General features: G+C 41.2%; 1 protein-coding gene across 4 annotated transcripts in view; it reads right to left on the bottom strand.

The window, feature by feature from the left end:
• The window catches only part of ERG (v-ets avian erythroblastosis virus E26 oncogene homolog), a 62,747-nt gene that overhangs the window by 10,940 nt on the left and 33,290 nt on the right, over positions 1 to 18,517 (bottom strand). For 2 of the 4 annotated variants that reach the window (XM_010156264.1, XM_010156266.1), the window contains 4 exons: positions 7,053 to 7,204; positions 3,878 to 4,081; positions 2,833 to 2,913; positions 654 to 725 (listed from right to left, as the gene is read on the bottom strand). In XM_010156264.1, coding sequence (XP_010154566.1) covers positions 654 to 725; positions 2,833 to 2,913; positions 3,878 to 4,081; positions 7,053 to 7,204 — 509 coding nt within the window. The remainder of the gene's footprint in view (positions 1 to 653; positions 726 to 2,832; positions 2,914 to 3,877; positions 4,082 to 7,052; positions 7,205 to 18,517) is intronic. The other 2 variants (XM_010156265.1, XM_010156267.1) reach the window with 2 other exon arrangements.

The raw sequence follows: 18,517 nt of genomic DNA, 5'->3' as shown, positions 1-18,517 counted from the left end.
ATCCTCATCTTCTTTAATTATTCCCTTTAGCCTTTCACAAAACAGCACACCCACAATACTTTCATGGCCTTGAAACTTTTCAGCAATAAGAACTTTCTTATGTTTTGATATTATTTATTTAGTCTCTTAAACTCACAATCAGATGTCATGGGGTTTATTTGCCTCAAACATAAATAAAAAATAGATAGCAGGAGAAAGATGTACCCTGCATTTTTAGAGTACTTTTTCCCCCATACACTTCAAATAGCATTATAAAAGAGGGTATTCTTGCCTCATTTTACAGACAGAGAGCTGAAACACATTGAAAAGTGACTGCGCTGGGACAATGCAACAGAAACAGTGAATAGAGCCCAGGTCTCCTGATTCTCTGGTACTTTAAACACTAGATAGCATTGGTTCAAAGACAGAGATATGTGGAAGAAACAGACCTATTAAACTACTCTATTTAATAATCACACTCTGCACAACAACGTATACACACGCATATATAAAATATATCACACATATATAATTTATATGTATATAATACATGTGTGTATTCAAAATATAGCCCAATATTTATGAAAAGAGAGTTGAAGGAGAAAAAGCATGAGATACTTTGAGAGATGAAATTAAGAAGATCACAGCACACGAAAGATGGTCATTGTTCATACCTGGCCTGGTTGTAATTCTTTGTGTTGCTTCTGGATAAACGGATGTATTTGGAAAAATAAAAGTGGCACCTCCTAAAGAGAAAGAAGACATAACACCTAAAGATTCATTTTCACAGTTCCTAAGTCCACTAATATCTTCCCTCTTGTAGTTTATCTGAATGTAGACTATGAATAACTAACTTGCATCTTAAGACTGTTATATAAAAAAGTTTTATATATAAGTTAATTCCAATAGCCTTTGCATCTGTGTAAATCCATTCAATTTACTGGATAAGTCTGTGAAAAATCCATGGGAGGAAGAGAAGAAACAGTCCAGTTCAGGAAATCCTTCTACCTTCACCACCATCACCTTCAGCTGGGCAGGTGGTTGCACATCTTCTAAAACAAAACTTCTTTGTCTTCTCTTCATTAGCGCCTGCACTTCCCAAACACAGACTGTAGGCCTGGGCCAAAGCCTATTGGTGTCCATGGGAGTCTTCTCACAGTCCTTGGTTGGCTTTGGGTCAGACCCTCAGAAACCTCATTCACTTCACAGAGTGAAAAAAATTTAAAATATTGAGCTTTATATAGAAAATGGTATCTCACTCATCTCAAGCACTGAAATTCCCCTAACTGCATCCAGAGACTTCTAATGACCACCTCTAGGAACATGAAAAGTGTCATAAGGATTTGTGCAATTACTGCTGACTTCAAGAAGAACTTGTCTCCCTCTTTGGAGTCCTTTGAAAATCTCACTCCAAAGTTCTTATGCCAACAGAACAACTCATTTTCCTTGTGATGATAATCAGCATGATATTATTCACACTCCCAATGACAGAAATGCAGACAATCTAATTTTGGTGAAATGAATTTTAAAATATCATTGTCAGTGCACACATACAGAAAAAGATAACACATAGAACTGCTGAACAACACTTCATTATGTATGTGGAAACTGCTTGGCAAATTAAAATGGATAAAGCCAGAGATGGAAAAGACCATTGAGTCCATCTATCTTTTAAAAGGGCTTAAGGCTTGTTCCAAACCTCATTAAAGCAAATGGAAAAAATTCCGTTGCTTTTGGTGGGGTTTGCAGCAGGCCTACAGCCCACAGTGGGACTTTATTTCAAGAGGCAAACATCTAATCTCAGGGAGAGATCTTCTAATCTAGTAAATTTTACTAGGAAAAGCACTGCTATTTACCACAGTGAAAAACTAAATGAAACACAAAAGAGCCATCATAATTGAAGTTTTTTTAGAATTATTTTTTGTTTGATTTGTTTTCCTTTTTTTTTTTTTTCCCTATGGCATTATCCTTTGTATTATCTTTTTCATTTCTCATAAAAAATTGTTATTTCTGGTCACTGTAAGCAACTAATACCCTCAGGCATGATCATGCAATATTCCAAACATATTTAATCAGTATGCATACCATACTGCATGTACAATTCCATGCCATCATCTGCTGCACAACTGCTAGAACAAGTTAAAATTTATTTTAAATTATTTTCATACACTTTTTAAGTCACATCCTGAAAGACAGATGCTTTTGAGGCATGTATTGTATTGTTCTCCTACCTACACTCAATACTTTTCTGGGCCAAATTAATGGAAGAGTGAATATTAAAACAAATCATTTTACATACAGATCAGACTTAGTGGAGATTACAACATGAAACTTTGTGGCATTTCAAGATCAAGTCCCAGATAGCTGACAAATGAGATAAGCTAACTACCTAAACAGAAATTTTATTGAAATATACGATATATACTGCATGGGAGGGGAGACAGTCCCCGTTCACCAGAGCCCACAGCACTTTGGCAAGCCCTGAAGCACTTTTGAGCTCCACCAACCTTTTAGGGACCCACGGAGTAGATATGATGATACAATGAGACAGAATGAGAAGAAAGGGCCTCAGAGACAAAGGCCCGAACTTGCAGTTTATCATGTGTCAGGGACCTCATTCTCTTGTAGGACACAAGAAATTACCAGTGAGGAGATCATTTCTGCACCATCTGGCCCTACATGATCTCACCTTTTTTCTGTGTGTCTGTGCATAAAACTCACACACAGAGCAAGCAGAGGATATGCTTGTCTCCCTCCTGATTTAACATTTCCATTTTTAGCAAGCAACCCATAAAAAGGAATCCTATGCTATTAGAAGATGACCTATAGCAACGGGAGCAGTGCCAGCATTACCTGTGTTTCTAGCATGCATTAACCGTGGAGAGTTTTGTAAGGCCTTATCAACATCATCTGAAGTCAAATGTGGAAGAGGAGCTACAAAACAAAACAAAAAGCAACACCAAAATGAAAAAAAAATTGTGAATTATCTTTTTAAACCATATTTTCCCCTGACAGGATTGTTTGAATGCGAATCTACCGACAGTCAGTTTCAGTCTGCAGTTTGGAGGGAGGCGTGTGTGCTACAGCTTAAACTAGGGCATTCATTTATTCATCATCATGAATGCATAGTATTTCTGACTGATTATTGATAGCGTGCGTGTGGAGAAGACTGCACCGCACTGGTGTTGCAATCCTTGTTGGTTTTCTTTCTTTAAAAACCATGTTCGCTTTAACTTCTTGAAACTGAGGCAAACCTGTAAAATTTTCTCAGGCTTAGATGAAATCCCTCAAGCCAGGAATTCACTAGTCCCTTCTTTCCCTTTGAAATGCTAGCCATGCACCGTGAGTAATTTGCATATGTACTTCAGGGACTTTCTTTTTTTCCATGAATTTACAGAACTTCAATGCTGTGGAATCTTCCTGATCCTATTCAGACTAGAGCAAACTGCTGTCAGTCCTTAGAATCATGCCTGGAATTCGCTTTATGAATCAATGTTTGCATTCTAGTTTAGCATTCTTATTGTTAAAATGGAAAGAAATGAGTATGTGACCAGAAAAAACATAGCATTTAGCACTGATTCCCACATGATTTTTTTCCTACAGTATGCTGATAACTATTCTGAGTTTGTTTGGACTTTTCTCTGAGATGGACATTTAGAAATATTCCCTAACTCTTTTCTTTGATGAACATGAGTGAAAGCCAGCTGAAATTGATGGGAATCTTTCCATCAAACTCAAGAAGCTTTGGATCAGGCTCTCTAATATGTTCTTAGGAACCCCAACACTTGCAACAGGCATTTGAAAACCCAGCTGAGCATATCCACACCATTACATCTGAGACTGATACCAACCACAGATTGATTGTAGCCACTACCATAATGACAGAAAACTAGCTTACTCTCTCTGAGGTAGTGTAGGTGTGACAGGAGGATATCTGCATTATAGCTTGGGGTGAGTCTCTGGAAGTCATCTTTGGTCATTTTACACAGCTCCTTCCCGTCGATGTTCTGGAACAACAAGATGTCCACGTCTGGGAGTCCATATTCCTTCACCGCCCATTCCAGCCATTGACGTACGTGGTCTGTGCTCCATAACGTAGGATCTGGTGGCATCACAAAGCACAAAATTAGGCAGAGAAGGGAGAGTGCTGATGCCTGGACCATTACAAAATAAATGTAGAACACAGTCAGACTGGAGTGACCTTAATCCCCTGTTTACTGACTGCTGGAGATACATGAGGAATTAATTTGGCCTGTTGAGTGCAAAGACAGTAATTGTCTGTGAAAAAATATTAGGTAAGAGCTGTGAGCTCTGATTATTAACAACAAACCCTCTGCTGTTGAGCTCCTTCTTCAATTCTTTTGTTGTTATCTTTATCCGTTATTATCCACAGATCAACATAGGCTCCTGTCCTCATGCAGAAAACACCCTTCCGGAAACTATTTAAGAGAGCCCGCTAACAGCACTGCGACTTGTACCTGAGAGTTTCAAAGCTCTCTGTTGAATGTGTATCTTCATTCAAATGAAATTTCCACACAAGTCGGAAGTACTGTTTCTTGGGCATAGGCTAACTAAGCAATCATGGATTTGGCTAGCTATTTCATAAAATAGAGTGGGCTACATTAAAATATTCTGCACTTCTTTTCCTAGACTGCTGTGTTGTATTGGTGTACTTTGCCACACCTGCATGGGTTTTTACTTACTATCTGAAGTACTGGCAACCATCTGGAAAAATCCTAACAGATTTTTAGCAAAACATAAGGCCAAGTACCTTGTGCTTTTGAATGAAACCTTGATTTTAACTTACAGTTCTTTTTGGCCTCTAAAATCTCCCTTTTCTATTTTTCTTCCATTCTGCTTTTCCCTATTCTTGAGTTACAGTAAGCACCCATCAACATGAAGGTGCCTAAGGACATGCAGTGCACATCCTCATAATAGAAGACCTTCCTACCATGAAGAATATATACTTTTTGCAGAGAAAAGATTAAAGAAAAGGGGAAACAAAGCCCTTGGGAGTTTGTGCCTTTCCAACCTAAATGGCTCTGATTCTGTGATACCCTGAAGACTAAGAATGGAGCACACAGAGGTCAAATGGCTGTAGTGCATCACATGAAAGTGTGTAGAGGGGCTGGGACCTGAATGACAGCCTAAATAGCCTGCCTGTAGCTTGACTTCAGTGCCATTCCTTCTCTTCTGACTGTTGTTCAGGTTGGTCTGAAAGAGGTGGGAGCCTCTTTCCATAGGCTAGGAACTATTCAGTGTCATGCTGTTCATCAGTCCTGATCCTTCACCCATTAGTGCCTCCCCCTTTCTGATGTTTGTCTTGGCATTTTAAACCCTTGCAAGCCAGAATATTTAATCTTCTGGAGCTTCAGAGAGTTCCTCTGTTCTCTGAGGTGCACCAAAAGCACTTAAAAGAACCCCTCCATCTGGTATGAAGTACGTAGCAAATTAGAGGGATGCAAGTCTGTTGGTAAACCCAGGGTCTGGATAAGATCACACACACTTACAGCAGAGAACTCCAACAACTACATTCCGTTTGGTTTGAAATAAACAATCAAGCACCAGGAAGTTTACCAAAACATTTTGCTTATGCCTATAATTTTTAAATGCTTCTTATTTAGGATAACTAGAAAGTTACCACAGCTGAAAATGTGAATTTTGCTTTTTTTTTTATTCCTAAACATTGCCACATAAACTGCACACTGCCTACGTGGCAGTCAAACAAAACCAACTGATTTTTACCCATAAATTTCTTCTTGGGACCTCAAAATACCAAGGCTGTAACTGTGACCATCTTCTTCCTTGAATGTCACTCAAATCCACCTCAAAACACATCTCCAGGAATACAGTGAGGGAAAAAGAAACCCAAAGGTCTTGCTGAGCTAACCATGCTAAGGGTTACTAGAAGACTGAAAAAAAGTTCCAACCAGCAAGAAGACAAAGCTTTTAGAAGAACATTCAAACATCAAATGTGAATTTCAGTGTGGTCTGCTTCCAGCTGGCAGGACGCTTCATTACTCAGTGCATCACTCTTGTGTGCTTCAGAATAATAGAACTCTCAATGCCATTGCAGAGGACACCGGAACATATTTGTCCACACGTATCTTGACAAATAACTGAAATAATCACAGATTGCAAAACTGGCCACAGTTAGCACTCTTGCATATCTTAGCAACTGAAAAACTGTAAGAATATTAAGCAACATCACAGTAGCAGAAATGTTTCAGATAGGCACATCTCTGCTGGGGAGGAACTAGCAGCAAAACATTCCCTTCTGTTCGCAGGTTTCAGGTGTTGTGTCTGTGCTGTGTATATCCAGTGGCTTATGAACACCCACATACGTCATGATGGTCTAACTCTTTGACTTCAGAAACAGGCATGCTAATTATTTTGCGAACCGAGACAACAAACCTTCCAGCAGAGGTTTGTTTGGAGGACAAGGCACACAGGAGTGAATGCCTTCTTGTTCAAGTAACTGCTGAATCCCGCAACCAAGCTTGCCAAGACTAACCAAAAATTTCTCAACCGTGCTCTTATATTGCAGTGGAGTTGTCAGTTTGCCTATTAAAATGTTTTATGCTTCCCAAACTCGGGGGATAAGCTAGATAAATGCTTTTCATGCACTGTTTGATTTCACAGAAGCTACTGTGTTTTTAGCATCCTGAGGGCTGGACTGCATTTGGTATTTGCAGGGATATCATGTGGTACAGTGATCCTTTCTCTCTCCCACACTCTGCACTCAGCTAGTCCATGGAGTTAGGAAATGGAAGTGGCTCTTCACCTTGCCCACTTTAGAGTGAAATACTCCAAAAGGAGCTAGAGAAGTCCGATAAGATCTGAGTGCCTGTAATGAGCCAGTTCTGCTGCTGAAATGGGAAGAACAGGTTGAAGAGGTGGCTTCACTATGGTATTTCTCAGCTCATTCTCCTAATAACCCTGGGAAATTACTGCTTTTTCTTCCTGATCACCTGTATCACATTGCCACTTTTGTCCAAATCTTCTTAAATAATGTTAGTAGACATAGGGGAAATGCATTTCTTTGCTTGATTTTTTTGTGTAGAGGGTCTAACCTGCTGGCACAATGACTCTTCGTTCATTGGTAGTCATATTTGGGGGTGGAATGTGCTTCTCTTCCATGTAGTTTCCATAGTTCATCCCAACATTGTCTGAGCCGCTAACCATTTTCCCTCCTTTTGCCACGCTGCAGTCATCAGGAGAATTCCTAGACAGAGAAGAGAGGTGTGCTTCTATTATTATTCCAGTCCCTACTAATATCCTCTGCAAAGAATCAAACTGAAGGAAATGGTAAAAAGGAGACTCAAGCACTGGGGATGGGCTGTCACTGGAAAACTCAGTACCGACCACACAATGATTCTGCTGATACCTTCAGTTGCCTCAGAAAAAATGACCAGCCTCAATGGACCACATATTTATTTTTATCTTCAAAGAGTCAGGCTCTTATATGTCTCCAAACATAGAAACACTAATGATTTATTTCCAGACACAGGGCTAGCATGTAGGTTTGTTCATGAGCTTACTGAGCCTGATGGCTGCAAGTAGCTGCACTTCTCTCTCCAAACATCTCACAAACAACTCAGCAAACATAGAGATGCAATTAACGCAAATTTTTCTGAGGGAAAACTATTATTAATCGTCATTGTCCAGGCTTTGGACAAGTCTTGTCCAAGGCTTGGACAGCTTCCCATCTCCACTGCTGTTGTTGTTTCACGTAGGCCACACTCAGTCACACTTTATGTCATGTAATGTAGACACACTTCTACGTATGGCCCACAGAAAAGGCATGTTTGCCAAAGCCATGATTCAAAATACCACACGCGTGACTGGAAAAACCTTTCAGCCCCTGCCTAGCACAGTCTCCATGGTACTGTAGTCAAGAAATGGAAATCTGCAGAGGATATGCAACCAGACACCTCTTTAATTTTGGCTTTGCTTTCTGAATAGAGTCTTTAGGTTTAACATCCCACAGGGGGTTCCTTAATGGCATTTTAATTGCATCACAGTTTTCTTTCTGGCAGACACAGACATATTTGTCCCTTAATTTAATGTCTACAATGTGTTTCATCAGCGAGAGAAAAATTGTTACAAAAATCAAAATAAAGAACAGAGCCATGGGGAATACCTTTAAATGTAAAGAGGCTGTTTGGCAAGGGAAGAAGGGTGTTAGTTGGGTTTTGGTTTCTTTAGTGATACTACATTACTAACAAGCTTTCTTTTAGTCCTGACATTTCAGTCCTGAAACTGTACTCTGGTCTTATTAAACAAGGAACAAGCCAGGTTGCAATGCTTCATTTCGGTTCCTTGCAAACCAACTAATTTGCTGTCTGGAGAGCCAAGAGACTCTCCAAGGACCCAGAGCCCTGGAAGCGTGTTTCAGAATCTGCCTCCGACCCTCCAGATGTGTTCCACCGAGAGTCTCTTGCTCTCCCCAGTCTGTAAATCCCAGTTCTTGCTGCAAGTGTTGGGCAGCAATGTCACTGTAAGACCACCAATGGTCATTATAGATGTACTTCCCAGAAGAGTCTTGCGATTGTCTGAGGACAAAAGAAGAAACATAATATATAGTTTGGAGAACTGTCTGCTCAACATAGGTCAAGAGGATGTGGCAGGTATTTTATGCAGTGCCCGAGTGACTCGGTGGTGTTGACTGCTTAGCGCTACCATGGGTCAGGAACTAATGCTGTTATTATTCTTGCATATGTGTTTTAATAAATAACTAGCACCGGAAAGTTGAAAAGATGTAATATATGTCTTAAATACTGAAAGTACATTTCAAGTATATCAGGGTTTTTTTCTATGCAGTATTACTACTAATTTTACCATGTTGTGTTAATGTATGTATTAAAAGAACCCTCAAAACTGCTGATGGCTTTCAGTTTAAAAACCAAAGTATACCACAGAAACCATTCAAGAGGTACTGTCACCTTCTTTAGGAGAAGGAACAGGGCCCTGAATGTTGCCTGGGAAATGTTGGCTTCACATACCTTTTTCAGGTATAAAATATCTTGGGTGCCACATAACATATTACATATGGAATCTGCCTTGTGTGAAGGTCTTACAACTGCTTTGTCAGCCACAGGACTGAATAATAACCACAAGGGAAGATACAGTCAGCACATGGCTTTGCCTTTCACTGAGTGAGGGTGAACTTAGCCTTTCCCCTCAGAACCAGAATACTTGTGCATTATCCTCTCAGGTTTAACTTTTCTGTCCCACTACATGCCTCTAAATATAATTCCAGGATGCAGCTTATTTCTGTCTAAACAGAGCTAAGCAAAACAAAGTAACATCTTCTTTCAGATGCAAGCATGTTGAAAAAGAGCTTTTGTGATGACTGCTTGTGACTAAAATGTTGGCTTTTTCTATTTACTTTTAGAAATACAAACAACATATGCAGAAGTGAGTCTGCATAGTAAATCACATATATTTGGAAACCTCATCCAAATCCTGCCCTTATACCTGTGCAGGTGCCCTAAGTCCCAAGGACAGTAATGATACAATGATAAAAGAAAGAACCATTTGAACTTTTTAGGCATGGTTTTGGGAAACAGAGAGCTAGCAGCATCCTTTGGAATAACTGGCACAGTTACGTTATTTTGTTTTTCTGTGAAAGGAAGCTTGGGATATAGGGACACCAAAGTCTTGCTGCTGACATGAAGTATCACATCAGTATTAGCTTACACCACTTCTATGGGCAGTGGTGCATTAAAAACACTGCTGTAAACACTGAACAGTAAATGATGTGACAGATCCAGTAGTAGCACACGACTTTTGGCAATCTGACAGGGCTTCTGAGCTGATTTTCTGATCTGAATATAAACAGATGGGAGTGGGGAAGAATCATAGAATGGTTAGGGTTGGAAGGGACCTTAAAGATCATCTAGTTCCAACCCCCCTGCCATGGGCAGGGACACCTTGCACTAGACCAGGTTGCTCAAAGCCACATCCAGCCTGGCCTTGAACACTTCCAGGGATGGGACATCCACAACATCTCTGGGCAACCTGTTCCAGTGCCTCACCACCCTCTCTGTGAAGAATTTCTTCCTGACGTCTAATCTAAACCTCCCTGATTTCAATTTATACCCATTACCCCTTGTCCTATCACTACAGGCTCTTGTAAAAAGTCCTCTCCCAGTCCCCTTGTAGGCCCCCTTCAGATACTGGAAAGCTGCAATGAGGTCTCCTCGGAGCCTCCTCTTCTCCAGGCTGAACAAGCCCAGTTCTCGCAGCCTTTCGTCATAGGACAGGTGCTCCAGCCCTCCAGAAGATCATAACCAAGTCATAACTTTTCATTAAAATCCAGAAGCAGATGGTCAAGGGGTTTTCCTGTTAGCTTGCTGGGTGGACAAGCAAATTTTTTTTTTCAGCAAATCTTCTAAGACCATGCTTAACTTCAAGCATGTAAGCAGCACTATGGGAGCCAACCGGACTACTCAGGTACTTCAAACTGAGCGCGTGCTTACGCATACCACCGAACCAAGGCTTAATTCAAATGGCTGGAACACACTTCTACGGTATAGGAAGCAAAACTGAAAATGCAAGCAGAGACTAGAAAATGCTATTTTTAATGCCCAGAACAACAAGAGAGTGATTGTCTGCATAGGCTTTTTTTAGGACTTTCTGTGAGTCTGCTTTATTTCTGAACCACCCGGGGAGCAGGGGCAGTGGAAAAGCAGCTTTCAGAAAGAGTGCCCAGTGTAAAGGGTGCAGCTTTGCAGTGATTCATCCTCAGCTCCAGGTCTGAAATGAAACTGGAGATGTTTTTCTTCACAGCTGTATGTTATTTTTACCCTTTGTAAATATACCGTGTTACACCTGGAATTTACACCCAAAAAAAAGTGGAAAGACTACAATCATGCTACCCAAGAGCACTTTGTCCTGTCCTGAGCTGATTCAGCTCGGATTGCTGATAAATGTCTACTGAAGAAATTTTTTCTACACGGGTCCTTGGACCTGGAAGCCTCGCCTTTATTCAGGGTTACTTAGAAGCAAGCTGATTTGATGGCTAAATTTATCACCCACTCCTACTGATTGGAATTTTGCCAACCATTGACTCTGATGAAAGCAGATGTAAGTTCATAAATAAGTGTATGAAACACATTTTTTCCTCTTCACTATGCTACTATTTTCCCCATGTGACATAAAACACCTGTGTTGTGTTAAAATGCAAGGTGTCAGAGAAGCACAGATTAGGAATTGGCAAATTTTTACGTGATCTCTGTGACATTCTCATAATATAAACCCCTCTATTTAATATTTCTGAATTTCAGAGGGAAATAAATGAGACAAAAATATTCTCCAAGTATCTATATATCTTTATAAGTTTATTTAATAACCACAACTTGGATAACTTCCTTACAAAGGCTACTTATAGAAAAGGGGTCTCAGGGGAGTAGGGCAACGTAAGGCTATCTCTGAAGAGTTTTCCATGCATGGTGCCCATCCAGCCTGTGGCTGGTCAGGTGAGAGGACATGCTGAGCTAACAGGAACTTTCCTTCTGTGAGGCTCTGGCGCACAGGCCGTAACGCTGTCCTACATGATCCTTCTCCTTGCTTTTCCTCTCCCATTTCATAAAGCCAGCAATCTGAGAAAGAGGGGAACAGCCCCAGCAGGGATGCAATGCCCCACCCTGTCCTTACGTACAAGAGGCAGAACTGCACAAAGCTGGCTCCCTCAGATAATTTGGGCCAACATATGTAAATTTATATTTAGCCAAAATGACATCATGTAAAGGTCAGCTCATACTGAGAGTATTGCAAAGCAAGGTCAGGCTCATCTCCATTCACTGCAACTACTCAAGTTGTAGTGAATTCGGTCAGCGCTTCCCCCCAAAAATGGTTTGTCACTGAAAAAGTGGACCATGAAGAAAAACCAAAAAAATTCCCTGAGATTTCTTACTCTGAGGTACAATGTTTTTTCTTAAAGCACACCTTACATACTTTACTCCACAGTATCAATTCAAAAGCTTACACAGCTACAGCCCTAAACTCTCTTCCTTGCCCCTCTCTATACTCTCTTTCTCTTCGTGAAATCAGTGGGATTCACATCCCCTGAGACCTGCCACAGGAGTGACATGCAAAGAGGGGTCCTGAGGATCCCCCTTTGGATTCTCCTTTGGCAGCAATCACTGCGGACAGCCCAACAGAAAGGTCAGTTTCCACCCTGCGTGCTCATCGCCCAGCACCGCAGCTGGACGCGGCTGCCCAGCTCCTTCTGTGCATACGCCAGGCCAAGCCCTACCAGCACACCAAGCTCCCTGCTCCTCTGCAGGCACCTGCCCTTCAATCTGTGGTGTGAGCACCACCACGCTTAACCTGCCGAACGGAAAACACAGCTTGTATTTCCCCCTCCAAAGCTTCTTGTGAAAGCAGCGCAAAATTCCCCGCAGAGGATTCCAGCACGACAGAGGCATTAAAGCACCAGAAAATGAACGTAGGTCGAAATAGCCCTAGGATGCTCGGACAGGCTCTCGCACAACCGCTTAGTGAACAGGGCTGGGTGGGCGGGGGAGCCACTTCACCAGCAAGTACGCAAATAAGTAAATAAGCGGGTGGGTGGGTAACTCACTCAGTGCTTAGCTATAACCTGAGTCACTCCCCCACCCATGCGGGGCGGCTGCTCGCCCACAGGAAAGGGGACGGCCAGGGTGGGAGCAAGCTGCCGAGGTCTGTGGAAGGGAGGGAAGCCCCTTGGGACCTGCGCTGATGGCTAAAGCTGGCTTAAGCTGATGCTGAAGCCATGGTGACAATCTATTTATCTTTTGCTACGAGGTGAGTGTCAAAAGCAGTCCTGAGAAGACAAAAGAAAAGCAAAAAAGGAAAACTGAAGTCCTCAGGGGGCCATGCAGTCATGGAAGTGCACCCCCCTGTGCAGGGCTATGCAGGGGCAACCAAAATGGTCTTCAACAGCCCAAACAGACCAGGGTTGGGGAGAGGCTGGGATTGGGGCAGCCCCACACTAACACATCCCCACAGCATCCAAAACAGGGGCAGATACCGATGTGTGGGCTGCCCTGGGCTCAGCAGGTGCTCAGGGTTGAATGGGACCAGCCCAGGGGTCACTCAAAGATGTCACAGCATGACAAGAGGAGGTGCCTTCAGCTCCTTCCTCCAGCGAAAGGAGAAAGCAAACATCACGTGCCAACACACGCAACGTTGTTGGCGTTCTGTAAGCAAAACAAAAGATGCTGGTTTACTGAGTTGTATATGCAGCAGCCACTCATTTTCAATCAAACAATAACTTTTGCTAATTGAAACAATCTTTTTTTTATTTTTACTTAACTTTCCCCGGCTATCTTGCGGTCCACAGCTGCTTCAAGCCTTAAGGCCATCATGGCAAATTAAGGCAGTCAGCATCTGGCTCACTAGAGGCCAGTCAAGCTATAAATATTACCCGCCTGGCTCTTTGTGTTCAGAGTGTGGGGAAACAGCTGGTTTAAGTTTGACTGCACGTTGTCATTTCTCCATTAGTGCAAACACTTCAATATTTCTTATGTGTGAGGTTGGAGTGAAGAAAGGGAAAGAAGGGAAGGGGGTCACTAAAAGCCAAAGCTAAGAACTGATGTTCTGTATATACATAATTTACAATTAGATTGCTGCCTGGGAGAAGGCTGAAGTCTGACATGGTGATAGCTAGGCCAAAGCCACAATGACTTCCCAGTTGGCCTATAACTTTCAGGACCTATTTTCTCTTGTTTTTCTTTTATTATTTTTATAGAATTTCTATTATAACGGTAATGGATTACATTTCTCAAATTGTATTTCATTTCAAGAGCTTGTAAGACTGTTGTATTTGTGGTTTCATAAAATATGAAATACTGGGAGACAGGGCCCTTCCCAAACCACATATGCCTTCTTTTGTGGGCAGGGATCGTATAGAAAGTTAGCAAAGTAGAGCATGCCAGGCGTAAACAGAAGTGACATCTTGTATGGAAACCATAATCCCCCGTGTCTGTGGAATGTCTGCTGATTTTTGTGTTTAACATTATCAGGCTGTGAGGCTGATGTGTGTGAAAGGGTAAACTCAATGATTAGCCACTTTTCTTTTTCATACTAACCTTCTGCATGGACTTGGAATGCTATTCCCAAGATTTAAATACTGCACACGTCCACTGATACTACCCTGATTAAAACAAAACACCTGCTAATGAAGGGGGAGAGGGGAATTGTCATCTCCTGGGTCAGAGACAAGCTACCAACTGTCAGTGCTTGTGACACGCCAGCCTGGGGGAACACCACAACCACCGCCTCTAAAAGCTCTAGACACAGTAAATACTGTACTGGAAATAAAGCAGTAATGGCAGCAGTAGTCATAAATAATGACAGTACTCATAACTCTTGTGGGGTCCTATGTCAATATTTGAAGACTAATTTTATATTTCACTACCCATGTGAGAGCTTTTGGTTGCTTAGCACTGTTGAAATTCTGCCTCTCCTCATCTCCCTCTTAAACTTCTGAAGCTAAGCACGTAATTTAAGCATCAGTGGTCAATCCAAAATGTAACCATGCCAATTACGAATGAACACATTATCCCAGAGTGGAAAGCTTCTTAGCTAACACCTGCCAGCCCAGCAACCCCCAAACAGCTGAAAAAAAGGAGCTATAGTAGTGGTGAGCTGGGTTTGTTTTTCTCCTTGGCAACATTTTTGCCTCAAGGAGAGCCAAACCATACGCACACACACACACGCGCGCATGCGCGCTGATGTTAAACTGGTGGATTTTCAGAGCGAAAAGGAATTTCTTGAAGTAGACACACATAAAGCCCTACATTGAGAAGATCCTGAATTTGCATTTTTTTCCACTTGGGTAGGCTGCCACCTCACCAACCACCCAGTCAGTGGGAAAAAGGATTATCAGTCTGAGATAGCTAACACCACATCTTTTTACCCAACGCTAATGTTACTTTATATAGGCAGCTCCAGTAAGTGCATTAGGAAAGTCATCCTCTTAAGACAGATCGCCCAGCTTTACTCTGGACTGACGCAGGGGCTGAGTCAAGCGCTGTTGGAGACAGAGGAGAGACTCCCATTGACTACCATGGGCTGAGGACCATGCTTGTTGTTTAGTCTGAGCTGCGGTTTACCAAGAATACCAGGGCTGCATGCCGGTGGTACGCCACCAGATGTGGCTGGGATGGTACTGAGCCTCAGCCGCAGGGTTGTGCTCCAGTGATGGAAAAAGCCATGCCCTTGAAAAACAAGTGATGTCAGGGTGATTACCACACACCGACTCTGTTTCTCCACGTGCTGGACGCAAGCAAGGTGTGCAAATGCTCTGACTAGATCCACCAGTATCATACCACAGACTGAAGCATAATGCAGAGATGCCTCATCTAGCTTAAAGCATGTCCAGCCTGGATCGTAGGAGCACGATGGCCCTGTCACGGTGGCAATACAGAGATCCATATGGATGAATGCTCCTTCCTTAGCTGCTGGGCACATGGCTAGACCGTGCAAGTTGCTTCATGCACTACCCAGTGAAATTTGCTGGTTTGTATAGCACAAAAATAGCTACCACCTTAGGAGACTTTACACCAAAGGGAAAAAAATAAATAAATAAACAAAAGCTTGAGGTCACTCTGGACTCTTAAAAGCCCTCCTGTGTATCACATGCACTCAACCCACTTAATACAGAGCCTCTCTGATGAAAATTTAGAACAGTAACATGCAAAGAAAAATGGTATTTCCCAAAAGAGCCAGCACAAAAGATATATTAAGTGATAATTTCATTCTCAAATGGATTTTGAGAAACAATTGGTAGCACTTTAAACAACATTTTGCACATGATTAAATCTTAATGACAACTAATTATTTCTGGCATTGCTTTAAAACTTCTGTATAAGACAAGCTGATGTTGGAAAACTGCTGCTATGCTTTCACTGCAGCTAACTTTCAAAATGCTTTTTCCATGAAATCATCACACTGCTCATGGAAAGTGAAATTTATCTGTGGCCTGAATAAGACTCTGTGTTCCACTACAGCCTCCCCTAAAAAGATCGATTACCTACCAGTAAGTGTAGTTCTTCCAAGCTACCTTTGTATAGCCCCATTCATGGGCATGGTGGAGTCCCATGCGTGAGTGTATTCAGAGACCACCGAGCAATCCACTGATTTAAATGTTGTTTAATCAGTGCCCAGGGCCTCATGAGACCGTTTCCACAGGAGTGAATTTCACCCTAAATGCACAACACGCATTGCATTCATTCACTGTAATAGAATTGCTCACGCTTAATTTGATAAAATACATAAAGAACAATAAACAGAAAAGTAAGTATCTATGACATACGCAATCTCCAGATTTATATTATAGTGCTTTACTATAACAGGGTGAATCTTTTGTTCTGACTCGAGAGCAATAAATAGCAGGAAACATTATTACATTCATGTGAAAGATTGACTATATGGTGGCACAAAAGGTCTCATTAGATTTATGTACCTGGAAGAAATGTAGTGGCTGTACCAACATAATGGATTTGAAGAAATGCAATTTGATATTACCTGCAACAATCTGCATTACATATGCAAAACCAGCAAGGTAAATGACAGCTTTAATTTAAACTTTTCTTGCTTTATTTAATTTAAGGTAGGCCCTTAGGCTGTATTTGCTGGTGCTCTGAAGCAGGGTTTAGCTTTAAAAATACTGTTATTGTTAAAGAAAACTGTGTAGCTAATCCCCCTGCAGCACACTAAAGAAAAAGCCCTCAATTTCATTCTAATGTTATTTCTTCAGTATTCACAGGAATGTCAGTTTTGAGACTGTTATGCTTTAGATTTAATGTAGGGCAGTTACAGCCAAAGTGTATCTGACAAAGTCCGAGCAGGGTGAATACATTTCTGCTTTGAGTGGGTATCTAATTGTTGATGTGTAAGAAGTTCAATAAGCTGTTAAAATTTTATATCCCCTCCCAAATGACAAAATACATGGCCAGGAAGCAGCCTAACACAGTGAGAAAGAGGAGCTGGACAGCAAAAAATTATAAAGCTAACTATTCTCTAGTTACCACCTTGTGGAGTCCGGTACCCTGTTTTGCATCCTCTTTACACCGTATTATTCTGACCCAGGCTCCCAGGTAGGCAGACGATTACAGAGGGCACTCTGGAGATCCTAGAGGTAGCACTTCTGCAACTCAGTGATGTGGCTGTGGTATTTTAGTTGCCTTTGGGACAGCCCAGATTTTAAAATGTGTGTAAACAGAGCAGGTGCAGTTTTGCTAAAAATTAAAAGCAGCTCCAAGCTCTCTAGCTACTGCATGTGTTAATTTTTAACATATGAAGCATTTTTAAGAACTGAGCATTTCATTTAAGGAAAGGAATTAATGGGCTGCAAATGAGCAGGGTGGGCAAAGCTTCTCAGAAAAGAAAATGCAAAGTAGCCTATAGAATGGCAGTGCACTACTAATAAGTGCATATAAAGCGTGGTCAATACTATGTATGTGAGAAACAGTACATAATCTGTCAGGAAACCAGTGAAATACCAACATAAAAATGGTAAAGGCCTAGTGGGAAGTCAGGAAGGAATAAATGGTTTTCAGATTTGCAAGACATGCATATATCGCACTGACCTGTAGTGACTTCCACACTGACAGTACTAATCAATATATCAGAATATTGGATACGATTATTATTATTAATTTCATTTAATGCAAGGCATTATACACATGTCTTTTCTGCAAGTGTCAGGAATTATCACATACTAGGAAACATTAAAATTCCTAAAGTAGTAACACTACATATATATTACAAGCACTACATGAGTTTATCATTATCTACATGAGTTTTAGAAATGCCATAACATATTTATATTTGTTAGTTGGCAACATTAGTTTGCCATTAAAACTGTAATATTAAGAACTATTTTTTCAGGAATGTGTTAGGCCTTGTAAAATAATAGTGTTCTGATGAAATAAAGAGTGTATGTTAGTTACAATAATACTTTTTTAATTTTTGTGTTAAGTACAAGCATGCAACATATGCATGAAAGTGGTTTTTTACTGTTAATCTTGTCTTAGGTAGTCTATAAAGGATTTTTCTTTGTTCACTTTTTAGCACAATGTCACGTCTTACGAACTTCAATGAAGTACGAATTTTCCTCGTTTTCTCTGGTTAGCAACTGTGCATTGCTCTATCAACAGGAGAGGCTGTCGAATCCAAGATTAATAAATGAAACCCTGCTTCCTGTGCTGCAGGATATTTTTGATTCAATATAGAAAGAATTACATTTCTTCCTGATATATTTTCAGCCAGAATGTTCCCTTTAGAAAACCAATGTTCTGATCAAAAACATTTTGCAACTTGGAGCAGTAACTTGTGCAGGCTCTTCTGGCAACGTAACCCCTGTGCCAGCTCACACTGGTTCACGCTGGCAGACAAGGGCCACTGCTGAGCTGTTCATCTTCTAATGACAGCTATGTTAACCACCTCTGAGTGATGCTGTCCAAAGACAAATTAAGAACTAGTCTACAAATGCTGCTCAACTTATTTGCATAGAATCATAGAAGAATCAGAATCACAGAACGGT

Source organism: Eurypyga helias, unplaced genomic scaffold (assembly GCF_000690775.1).
Source record: "Eurypyga helias isolate BGI_N326 unplaced genomic scaffold, ASM69077v1 scaffold18457, whole genome shotgun sequence".
Taxonomy (NCBI): Eukaryota; Metazoa; Chordata; class Aves; order Eurypygiformes; family Eurypygidae; genus Eurypyga; species Eurypyga helias.
Note: the sequence above shows the minus strand (reverse complement) of the source record. Positions and strands in the feature narration are given on the sequence as shown.